Source organism: Sardina pilchardus, chromosome 5, assembly GCF_963854185.1.
Source record: "Sardina pilchardus chromosome 5, fSarPil1.1, whole genome shotgun sequence".
Taxonomy (NCBI): Eukaryota; Metazoa; Chordata; class Actinopteri; order Clupeiformes; family Clupeidae; genus Sardina; species Sardina pilchardus.
Genome location: NC_084998.1, coordinates 20,616,673 through 20,628,811, shown reverse-complemented (window position 1 = coordinate 20,628,811; position 12,139 = coordinate 20,616,673). Strand labels below are relative to the sequence as shown.

At 49.5% G+C, this 12,139-nt stretch overlaps 1 protein-coding gene across 1 annotated transcript in view; it reads left to right on the top strand.

Moving 5' to 3' along the window:
• Positions 1-11,220, top strand: part of pcdh1a (protocadherin 1a) — a 65,873-nt gene extending 54,653 nt beyond the window's left edge. The window contains exon 5 of the mRNA XM_062537407.1: positions 10,790-11,220. Within this exon, the coding sequence (XP_062393391.1) occupies positions 10,790-11,220 (431 nt within the window). The remainder of the gene's footprint in view (positions 1-10,789) is intronic.
• Positions 11,221-12,139: the final 919 nt, after the last annotated feature.

Sequence of the window (12,139 nt, the reverse complement as noted above, 5' to 3'; positions counted from 1 at the left end):
TGTCTGTGTGTGTGTCTGTGTGTGTGTGTCTCTGTGTGTGTGCGTCTGTGTGTGGGTGTGGGTGGGTGGGTGTCTGTCTGTGTGTCAGTGTAGATGCCTGGATGGCTTCCCCCAAACCTGTTCACAAGCGGCCCTCGCCGGCGCCTCACACAGATCCAAGTCCCTGGGGTGTGTGCCACGGGGCAGAGTCCTCGCTGCCTTTGGCAGCGCCGGGTTCCTGTCCGAATGGCATGCTCCAGGGAGAAAGGCTGGGGGAATGTGTGATGTGTGTGTGTGTGTGTGTGTGTGTGTGTGTGTGTTTATGTGTGAATGTTTTTGCATGTGTGTGTGTGTGTGTGTGTATTTGGGGGTGGTGGGCTGTTTGGGGGGACAACAGTATTTACCCCAGATGGCGATATTTACATGTGGAGAAGCTGCCCAGAGGAAGGCTTCTCTTTGATGCCATAGCTGGAGTGGCTGCACATATGGACCAGGGAGAGGGAGATAAAATGGAATAAAAGGGCATTAGCATAATGATGAGGAACTTTAGCCATGCTATGTGATGATTTTTTTTACCCCGATCCTTCTTCTCTGATGTTCTCTGTGCAGGAAAGGGGCCCTAATAATGTGGCAGATCCTTTGAACTCCCCTGTCAAAGGTTTTCTCGTACACTCGCGCTCACTTCAGTTTTTCACTTTCTCCCCACTCTTCTCCGGCTCTGTCCGTTTTGACGGTCTGGAGGGGGGGTTTTGTAGCCGTCCGTCGTGTTTCCGAGTCGGTTGGTGTCGCTGCGTGGTGTCAGTCTCGGTCATCTTGACCATTGATGGTGACTAATTACTGCAGAATATGTTGAGTTATTATGAGTATCTGTGGGTCTGTGTGTGTGCATAAACAGATTGGCCAATCTGTGTGTGTGTGTCTGTGTCTGTGTCTGTACATATCTATGTGTGTCTGAGCGTTCAGAGGGACTATAGACTTGTGACTGTTTGTGTGTGTGTGTGTGTGTGTGTGTGTGTGTGTGTGCATGTGCACGCACGAACGGGTGTTTGTGTGTGTCTGTCTGTTGACATTTGCATTTGAGATTTCTTTATGTATTGTGTGTTGGCTTGTCATCTCAATATCTGTTAACAAGTCTGTGCAGGCATGTTGGTTTTGCATGTCAATGTGTGTACACACCCAGGACATAGTTTGTGACTGTGTGTGAGCTTATATTTGTCATAATGTGTGTGTGTGTGTGTGTGTGTGTGTGTGTGTGTGTGTGTGTGTGTTTGCTGAAGAGGGAAACGGGAAGAGAAAGGGACAGACCCAGGAACAGAGTGTGAGTCTGAAGGGGCTTGTTTGTCTTGCGGGTGCCAGTTTGGGACTGTGCCCGTGTGCCAGAGTGGCATGGCGTTGCGGGGCATGGGTTTGCTCAGACAGATGGCGCTGAGCCTTGTCAGAGTCCCTGCCTGTTAGTAGAATTGATTGCAGAGGCCCGTGCCAGCCCCTCTCCCACGACAGAGCGCGAGAGCCACCGCAGGGGACCGGGCCATGTGACAGCCGCCTCCACCCACCACCTACTACACCCACCTCCAACATCCACCACCACCACCACCACCACCACCAGCCAACCCTGCACCTTGTGTTTTCAGTTTAGGAATGGCGTGTGTGTGTGTGTGTGTGTGTGTGTGTGTGTGTGTGAGTGTGTGAGACAGAGAGAGAGAGAGAGAAAGAGAGAGAGTGAATATGTATTTTTATGTGTGTGTGTGGTTGTGTGTGTGTGTGTGTTTGTGTGTAGTAGTAGAGGAGGGGTGTATGGGGGGGAGCTGCTGAAAATGTGTGAACAATGCGCTTCCAGGCAACCGATTCCCCAGAGGTGCGTTGTCACTGGTAATCTGGCCCAAATGCATAGCGGGCTACACGCACACACACACCTATTGTGAACGCTCCGTTTCAGCGGCGGTCGTTTGTTTTACCTCTTGTTTTGTTATATTTTAGCTTTTATTTGTGTCTTCTGTTATTTATTTATTTGCCTTCAGAGCCGTGTGGCTTGCTGGGGGATTTAAGAGCAGTACTGCGGTGCTGGCAGGACAGCAGAAGCACCTTACAGTAGCAGAATTCAAAAAATCTTTTTCCTCTCTGGCTCAAACCGTTGACATTAAGGATAATGATTCAACATAGCTTCTCTTAGAGAGCATTAATGGGACAGGGGAATTGAATTTGAAGCGGGCGCTCCGACTCGTTATGGAATATTTTAATACTTCTGGAGGTCTCCTGGTGGCTCTTTTTTTCCCTTCTCTCCCCGACACCTGCCCTCGAGTTAGCGTAGATTTCCCACACTCCTTTCTGCCGAGTCTGCATTCGTATAAGAGCCTGAACTCGCCCAATCCTTTTCCCGTAATACACAGGAAGAGATGTGCTGTGCTTCAGAGCAGGCTGAAATGGCTGTAAAAAGATATATGTGCCCTAAAGATAGCAGGCAATACGAGGAGCTTTAATATCATCCAAACTGCCTGACTTAGGGCAGAGAAGAAGGGCCCTAATTGTCAGATCGTGCCGCGATAAAATCAAATGATTATCTCTCTATGAAGGGATCAACAGCAAGTCATGGAGCTCTTCCTTTGCCCCTCCGCTCTCTTTCACTCTTTCTCTTCCTCTCTTTTTCTTCCTCCCTCTCTCTCTCTCTCTCTCTCTCTCTCTCTCTCTCTGTCTCTATCTTTTGGTTTCCCTCTCTCCTTCTGTGACTATCTCTCTCTCGCACGCCATGGCAGCCATTTCTAACGCTGAAATTCACGGTTGATCGCGGCAAGAGTGGCACAAAAACATGCATTTTCATGACAATGTCTGCTACTTACACGCTATTTCCTTCAAAAGATTTCCCCGACGTTTCATCATACGCCGGCTGGTGGGTTACCTCCTGTTGTACACTGAATCCATAAGATGGCATCACAGCTAGAGCAGAGGTATTCAAGGCACCGACTACAGGATGAAGAGGACTGATCAAAGAACGCCCCCCCCCCCCCCCTCTCCACACACACACACACACACACCCTCCACACACACACGCACGCACGCGGCACCCCGTTTTTCTGAAATTTCAATATTACACATTCAGAGAGTGAGCAATTGAGGCCGTCAAAGAGGCACAGACGCAATTGTTAAATTAAATACCTTTCCGAAATCGTCTCAAAGAGGAGAATTGAGGACGATTGATTATTTGAAGCGCCTGGCTTGGGCCGGCGAGTAAAAGCGACAGACACTGGTCTCCTGATGTGCAATGAGGCCCCAATAATATGCTTTTGAGGCTCTTAAGTGGGGTTTTTTTAGGTGGAATTCCTAACGGGGGGGAAAAAAAAAACTAGTCGATCATTGCCTGCACCGGCAGGGCCGTGAGGCTTTCCTCGGTGGACTTGCACTGCTTTTAAGAGGAGAGAGGCATCGCTCAGCGCGGCGTCTGGTGCGCAGCTCAGAGAGGGGTTTATATATGCATGGGCCGTCCAGGGGGACGGTCTGGCCAAAAGCCCTGCGATTCGGATGTGATGAGGTGCGGGAGTAGTGGAAGAGACAGAGAGAGAGATGGAGATGGTGATGGAGGTAGAGAGAGACAGGGAAGGAGAGAGAGAGAGAGAGAGAGAGGGAGCATGAGGGCGATAATGAGGAGGGGAGAATAATGTGTCCATTAGCTCGCTGCGCCCCAGCTCACACACACAGGAGGAGAGAGGGAGAAGACAGGGAAAGAGAGAGAGGGAGAAGAGAGAGAGAGAGAGGAGAGGAAGAGAGGTGCGCGCTCGCTACCAAGCAGCCACTACGCAGCTCCACCAAAGGGGTCCCGCCGAGCTGGAGGAGGGTAATTAGAGGATCAGAAAGAGCATGTGGCAATTCTGCTCTCCCATCTCTCTCTTTCTCTCTACCGCGCGCTCTCTCTCTCCATCCATCTCTTTCTTTCTGCTCTCTTCGCACTCTTTTTTCCTCTCTTTTTTTCTTTCGCTTCTTTTTTCTCTCTCTCTCTCCATTCTCACTTCATCTTGCCTTGCACTGGGAGTCCCAGACCCCTTACTGGGATCACAGAGCAGGTAGTGAGCAGCTCTCGCTGAGGCTTCTTCCAGAAGCTCGAGCGCCCCAAGCTCAAGCCTCCGCCCGGGCCTGCTGCCGCTGGCCATAGGGCTGCCAGAGAGGTCCTGAGTGGCCCCTCCTCCCCAAAGACATCTCCTACTGCCCAGAACACCCCCTCCCCCCCACACACACACACACACACACACACCCCTTCTCCACCAACACACACTGCCCCCCTCCCTCTCCCTCTCCCTCTCCCTCTCCCCTTGCCCAGTCCACCCTATCCTCCCTTAGAGTCCTTTGGCTCACTCCCCCTCTCCCTCTCTCCCTCCCTCGCTCGCTCACTCGGTGTGACTGCCGGGACTGAAAGCCATTGGAGCACAGTCTAACTAGTTCACTGCCCCCGCCATGATAGATGGCACTTGAGGGACTGGAACTGTGTGGGTCTGACGCGCACTTCCTGATTTCTGCGGCCAGGCCTGCGAGGAGAGCCGGCCCACACTCCGGCCCCCAGAAACAGTTTCTCTCAGCCAGTGGAGGGTATCCCACAATTCACTCTGCTTCATGGCACCTGCCTTCTCGAGAAGGAGGTGAGCCATGTGCCAGTTCCAGAGGAAAAAAAAGAAACGAGAGAGAGAGAGAGAGAGAGAGAGAGAGAGATGGCAAGAGAGAGAGAGAGAGAGAGAGGGTTTTGGGAGAGATGGCGGAAGCAAGCATGGTTCCAAAGCGAGGCAAGCTTCCGACAACGCGTTTCACAGCTCACCGAATCAGCGCCTAATCAAAATAACACTGTTGTAAATTAAGTCCGACGCTGCCAAGATCTCCCAGGCTGTCGCCAGATACGACGGGCGCTCCGGCCAAATAATACCACCGCATCGCCAAGCCATCGGCGCGGCCACAGCCAGCACCCGAGAGTCTGCGGCAGCAATTATCAGCGCTTTTCAGCCAACGAGAGTTTCTCCCCTCCGCAGACTTTTTTCGCTTCACAAGATGTCGAGCCTTGAGCAAAACACAACATGATCAAACAATGAGAATGTTTGTTTTCATTTTGCTCCCGCATTTTTTTTTGTTTTTTTTTTCCCGCCGTTTGTCGAACAGAGAGGGGCGGTCGGAGGGGAGGAGTAGGGAGTTTTTCGCTGCCGATTTCTCCCTAATTCACCTCGGTTATCAACCAGCCTTTGTTATTTCTATCATCTCCGGGAGGATACAAAAGAGCCTCCTGGAGAAGAGGAAAAAGGAAGAGGCTGCGTGTTGACCTCTCCCACTTCAGAATAAAAGTGCGTCGGTGATACGCTGGAGGGGGGCAGGTAGGGGATCAGACTTCAGACAGGAGCAGTGAGGAAAGGGGGAATCTGGCCTTCAGAAAACCCTAAAGCAGACAGCCACAACAGAGCCCACCAAAAAGCACTGCCTTTTTACTAGCAATACAAGAAGAAAAAGAAAAAGGCCAGACCACACTTGTGTTCAATTAGGAATTTAAAAAATGAGCGCTTCAAGGCCCTTTCTGATTTTTTTTCCTCTTTTTTTCTTTTTTTCTTTTTTTCGTGGCCATGAAATATTCACAGGCAAGGAGATTTGCTTGACAAAAACCTTCTCAGAAGTGCCAAGGATTTGCGGCAAGTGCCACGCCGATCAGTGGGTGATGGTGACGTCTGTGTGCACACAAATTCCCATGGACTCAGTAGAGCACTTCAGGACATCTCCCCCCTCTCTCCCCTTCCACAAATCAGCTCTCGTACAGTATATCATTACAAACTGTGCAGAGTGCTCACCTGCTGTCCCAAAGTGCTGCCAGAACTTTTTGTCCATTATACACTTAGACACTTTTTGTGGTTGCATTATGTGCACTTAGATTAGCTGAGTTTAACACCATTGGTGGCTTATGCGAAAGTTCTACTGTACTGTAGCAAGAAGACTGGATGTCTAGGTTATTCATTCGTTCATTCCTCTATCCATTCATTCATCCATCCATCCATGTATCTTTTCATTCGTTTAGCACTGTTTAGATAGATAGATAGATACTTTATCGATCCCCAAGGGGAAATTCAAGAAGCTTAGTTGGCTTGCGTCTCACTCTTTTGTTCCTCACTTGTTAGTGGGCTTGAGTCTGCTTTCTAATGGCATGTCTTAACACTTCTCTGCTGCTGTGTTCAGTATGCTGACGCTGACGTTTCCTCCTCCTCCTCCTCCTCCTCCTCCTCCTCCTCTTCCTCCTCGCTGCCACCAGTCGGCAGGGTCTTTACTTCTGTCTGTCTTCCTTTTTTTTTGTCATCTCGTTCTCCATTTTGAGTCCTGATTTATGTCCCCTTCTCCCCCCCTCCCATTTGTCACGTTGTGAATTTGTGTGTAATCAAGTCATAATATCAAATTAGGTTTAATCAAAACAACGGAATCGCAGCCATATTTTAATCAAGCTGGAGTTCTGTTCTTTTGTACCCTTAGCAATCTCGCGCTTTCTCTCTCTCTCTCTCTCTGTCTCTCTCCCTCTCTCGTTCTTTGTCCTCCGCGCTGAGAAAAAAAAAGATGATGTGCAAGCTCTTCCCATTTTATTACACTGAGGGACACAATGTGATAGCAGATCTGGCACGTCATAACTCTCAGGCGTCTGCTCATTGGGAGACAACTATGGAGGAAAATGAAAGGCAGAATGAAGCGAACGCACACACACACACACACACACACACACACACACACACACACACACACACACACACACACACACAGATATCTAGCATAGACTAGAGCTCAGAAAATGACTCTCAGTTGTGGGATACCTGATTATTAAGAAACTGATGTGCCGAATTTGGTTGAAAAAATAAATAGTGTTTCGTTCCAATTTGGTCCATCTGATTACGGCGCGCGAGGGCTGTCCAGTGATCTTGTGGCTGACCGCCTCTTTATCCCGCTCCGGCGCACTCATCCACAAAGTGTCCAGTAATTTCCACTTGATTAGTGTGCACTGGTGCACTGAGGCGCTGCAGGTAGGCAGAGAGGGGGCAGGCAGACGGTGTATGAAATCACACACACACACACACACACACACACACACACACACACACACACACACACACACGCATACACACACAGAGAGACACACGCACACACACACACGCACACACACACACACACACACATAAAAACACAGACATAGACAGCCTCTGAGACATTGCAGAAATCCAACATCATCAACACCACCTCCACCGCTACAACCACCACCTGCCCACCTTCACACACACACACACACAACACACACACACACACACACAGACCCTGAGTCCCCTCCGCCGAAATCTTCTTGAGCCGGCCCTGTGTGCACGCACGCGTGTGCACGCGCGCCCATGGGCAGAGGATCAGACGGCGAGGAGAGGAGAGGAGAGGAGAGGAGAGGAGAGGAGAGGAGAGGAGAGGAGAGGAAACCTGCCACGGAGGCTGTGGCCCCACAGGCGCTCTGATGCAAGCCCCGTGCAAACCCCAGCGCACGTTAGCACACGAGCCCCCAAGAGCCAGCGGCCGGATAAGCCAGCTGTGCGAGAAGCCGCCACACTCTGAAGCGTGCCAGGCGGGCTGAACACATACACACACACACACACACACACACACACAGTGGTGTCCGTCACAGGAGACAGCAGGAGGCGGCCAGGCTGTGGGGTCAGGCACGGAACGGTGGACAGTGGAGACGAACTCAGGAAGAATCAGGAGAGATGAAACGGCATGAATGAGTGAAGGACAAGAAAGAGATGTGAAGCGGGTTTTTTTTGTCGTTTTTCGTTGTTTTTTGCTTGCTTTTATTGTTTATTTTTTGTTGTTGTTGTTTTGTTTTTTTGGGAAAAAGGACAGAGGGTTTCCATTTTCTGGTTTGGGTGGGGGGGTTGGGATTGGTGGGGGGGCCGTATTGTGTGTGTATTTGTGTGTCAAGAATGCGAGCGAGCAGCTTGCTGAGGATGTGCTTCAACGGAAGAGAAAATGCCATTGAGTCACCTTCTCTTCCAAACCCAATCACCTGCTCTCTAAATCCAATCAGCCTCCTCCTTAAATCCAGAGTTGGCAGTTCTGCACTTCACCCAATTCTCTCTCCCTCTCCCGCTCTCTCCCGCTCTCTCTCTCTCTCTCTGTCTCTCTCTCTCTCTCTCTCTGTCGTTCCCCTTGGCATCCCTTTTTACAAAAGCCTTATGAGTGTGTGGTGTGTGGCTGCATTGAGCACACATACACATTCACACACACGCGTGCACACACACACACACACACACACACACACACACACACACACACACACACACACACACACACACACACATGCTTCTCCATCACTAACACACATGGCCAAAAACCCTAATGTGTTTGTTCCACGGGCAGAGCTGATTTATTCCAGGCTATATTCCACGGGAAAAGGTTTCTGGGAGGAAATAAAGCAAGCTCCCATGCTCCCCTGCTGTGGCTGTCTTCTCCGTTAACCTCCTCTGGACTTCCTTTTGATGTATTTACAGTGTCCGCCATGCGTTTGCTCAACAATTTTTTTGTTGTTGTTTGGAAGGGGGGAAGGCGAGGATTTTTTTTTTTTTTGCAGTTTTCGGTTGGTGTTTTATTTGATAGAGGCTCACCGAAGTGGTTTCCTGTGAGGCTCTGCACCAGGCCCATCCGTCATGCCACACTTGTAGAGTTGCACAACACACACACACATACACACATACATACAGTACACACACACACACACACACACACACACACACACACACACACACACACACACACACACACACACAGACACACACACACTGTTCGCTCTTTTTTTTATGAATCCATTAATGCTGCATGGGGGGTCAAGGCTAGCAGAGGTGTATTCCCTGGGCCCCCGCACCCACCCCCCGTTGCCCACAGGCAGCCATCTGCGCATTGCTTTTAACACACTTAAGTGTCTCTCCACACTGCTCCTGCTCCTGCTCGCTTTTTCTTCATCTTTTCCCCTCATTCCTCCCTTTCCCCCTCTCCTCTCCTCTACTTCTCTCACCTCAGCCATTCCTCATGCAGCAGGAGTAGGAGTAGGAGTAGGAGAGAGGGGAGAATGAGAGTCCTGTCTGAAGGAGAGGGAGACAGTAAATGTGAATTTCAATTGGATGGCAGGGGAGGGAAGGGGGGGGGAAACCTGTGAGATGGTGATGGTGATGGAGCTCATGATTCACCCAATAGCCAATAAGCCCTACTGTCACACTGGAGTCGCTGAAAGGCTATTTCACTAACCGTCATCTGACCATGAGCTCAGCGTCCACCCCTGTCTGTGTGCCTTCTATTCCATATTTGTACTGTCCATCACTTCCTGACAACTGATCACTGTGGTTGCGTACAGCCCCCTGCATAGGGCTTATTATTAACACTCTGTCATTTCTTGTCATTTCTTTGTTCTTTGGTGCTGTACTACTGTAGTTTTGTGTGAAAGCTTGTAAGCACAGTACATTTTCCTTCTGCTGTGTTGCCATTTTCCCCCTGCACACACTATACGTGAGCATTCGTAACATCATGCAAATGGCATAATTTACAGAAAGGCTGAGAAATAGGAGGCTGTCAGGCAGCTGCTCTGTATGGCAACTTTGTTATGGCAAGCGCCAGGAGCCCTAAACACTGTGCATGAAACAGTGAGAGGAAGCAGAAGCAGCAGCAGCAGCAGCAGCAGCACAGTGAGAGAGTGTGTGTGAGTGTGTGAGTGTGTGAGGGGGTCTGTGGATCTGGGTGCAGAAATGAGGTCACTGGGTTTTGGCCCGATTTAATTAATTGCAAAGTGAGGAACGGAATAATGGATGGCAATCGGGGACATACACTAATTTCAGACCTGCCAATCAATAACCCATAACATTGGATTTGCCTTAAGGGTGATGGATCCCATTTAATACCACACAGTACTGAGACTGTATCAGTGTGTGTGTGTGTGTGTGTGTGTGTGTGTACGTATGTGTGTGTGTGTGTGCGTGTGTGTGTGTGTGTGTGTGTGTGTGTGTGTGTATGTGTGTGTGTGTGTGTTGGGTGGGTGGTCCGTGTGTATTAGTTGTAACTTTGTGAGTGTGGCAATGCACACATGCAATTTGCAGTTCATGCCTATGCTTGTGTGTGTGCGAGTCAAAAAATATTATTTATCTGTGCGTATGTGTGTGTGTGTGCGCGAGCGAGCGAGCGCTGTGTGCCGTTTAAATAGGACACGGCAAGTAGCACAAAGTACCAGAATGACTTTGTCGAATTTCCAGTACAAAACAACATTTTATCAGTGGCTATAAACCACCGCCCCACACCTAGCAACCATAGCACCTAGCAACTGTTTCTAATGGCATCATTATTCAAGACCCAGGAACCACAAAGGGAAAGTACCAGCCAACACTTATCAAACACTGTCAGGTCGCAGGAGCCACTACAGAGAGCATACCATACTTTAATCAGCCCCTAGCAACCACTGTACACGCGCATAGCAACCACTACACATCTCTTCGTAGCTCATAGCAACCGCTGCATAGTGCACTGTAACAAGTGCCGTTTGTGATGACCCTTTTTTTTGTCTCCTGTGCGCGCGTTAATTGTGTTTCACTTTTCAGTAAGAGGGAGCAAAAAGTGAATCACTCGTCGTAACGAGAGCACTGAAGTGTTCACTGATGGGGAAAGAAGATAAAAAAAAAACATGTCTTGTCTCTGCAGTCAGTCGATGTATAAGATGTCTTCATGTATGTCCAAGTGTCATCTCCAGTCAAGTAAATGTTTTTTTGTTTTTATTTATTTTTTTTATTTCTTGTCTCTTTGACAGACATCCGCTCCCTGCCAGACGTGGCTATGACGGGCAACTGCACCCAGGAGTGCAGCGAGCTCGGCCACTCGGACGCCTGCTGGATGCCCGGGCAGCCCTCGCCCATCCGCAAGACGCCGCGCAACCCGCCCAAGCTCTCCACCTTTGTGCCTTACCAGGAGAGGGGGAGCCTGGGGCGCCTGGCCAACGGCAGCGCCCGGCTGGGTGGAGGCGGCGGTGGTGGCGGCGGTGGCAGCGGGGGCAGTGGCGTGGAGGAGCCCCGGCCTCGCCTCCCTCCCTCCCGCAGTGCCTACTCCAGCGGGGTGGGCGTCGGAGGCCACGCCCCCAGCCAGGACTGCCCCTTGGAGGAGGTGCCGCTGAGCGTGGCCAGCGAATACCCGCCCACCAGCCCGCCTTCCAGCCACACCTCCAAGCGGGAAATCTACCTGTGAGAACGCAGCAGCAGTTAACAGCAGCAACAACAACAGCAACAACAAACAACAAACAACAACAGCTCCACCCGTTTCTCAGTCGTGATTTTAAAACGGATACGGCCGCCAGAGGCGCTCCCTCCAGCACACCGAGGGGGAAAAACGAGCTCTCTTTAAGCTAACAACAACAACAACAACAACATCATCAGCTACTCATCAAAAACACAAACTATTGCTACGGCGTTTCAGCTAAAGCAGTACGAGTTGGCTCTGAATCACCTGACCAACGTGTCCTCATGTACATGATTTCTTTTTTTTTATTTATTTATTCATTTCTGGTCTTTATTTATGTACGTACGTATGTATTGATTAATTTATTTATTTATTGGAGTAGTCTTGTTTCTTTATTGGGTTAATACTTATGGTGAATAAAAACGTTGTCGAATCAATATTATCAAAAAGTACACAAAAAGGACAAAAAAAAAACAAAAACGTTTTTCCAACCTTTTAGCCTGTTCTGCTGTAGGTTCATTAGCCCCAGTGGAACGTGTTCTGGCCGTGGTGTGGTGAATTCTGTAGTGCCATAGCAAGATGTTAGAGACACTATAAGGACAATGTGCCGTGACGCATCAAGGAAGATAAATGCTCTCTGTCTCTCTCTCTCTCTCTCTCTCTCTCTCTCTCTCTCTCTCTTTGTCGTTCATCACATCAGATGAGGTGTTGTTTGTAGACCAGTGCTGTAAATATATTTGTAAGTTGTACATAGAGTATATTTACGTCAGGGTCAAACTGAGGAGAGAGAAAAGAGATCACAAAAAAAACATCAAAGGCCTGAGCATTCCTTCCGCTCTCTTTCTCTCTATCTCTCTCTTTTTCTAACAATATTTTTTTTTTCTTTGTGCCCGCTCTTTATGGTGATAGTAGGACCTTTAGCCGTGGC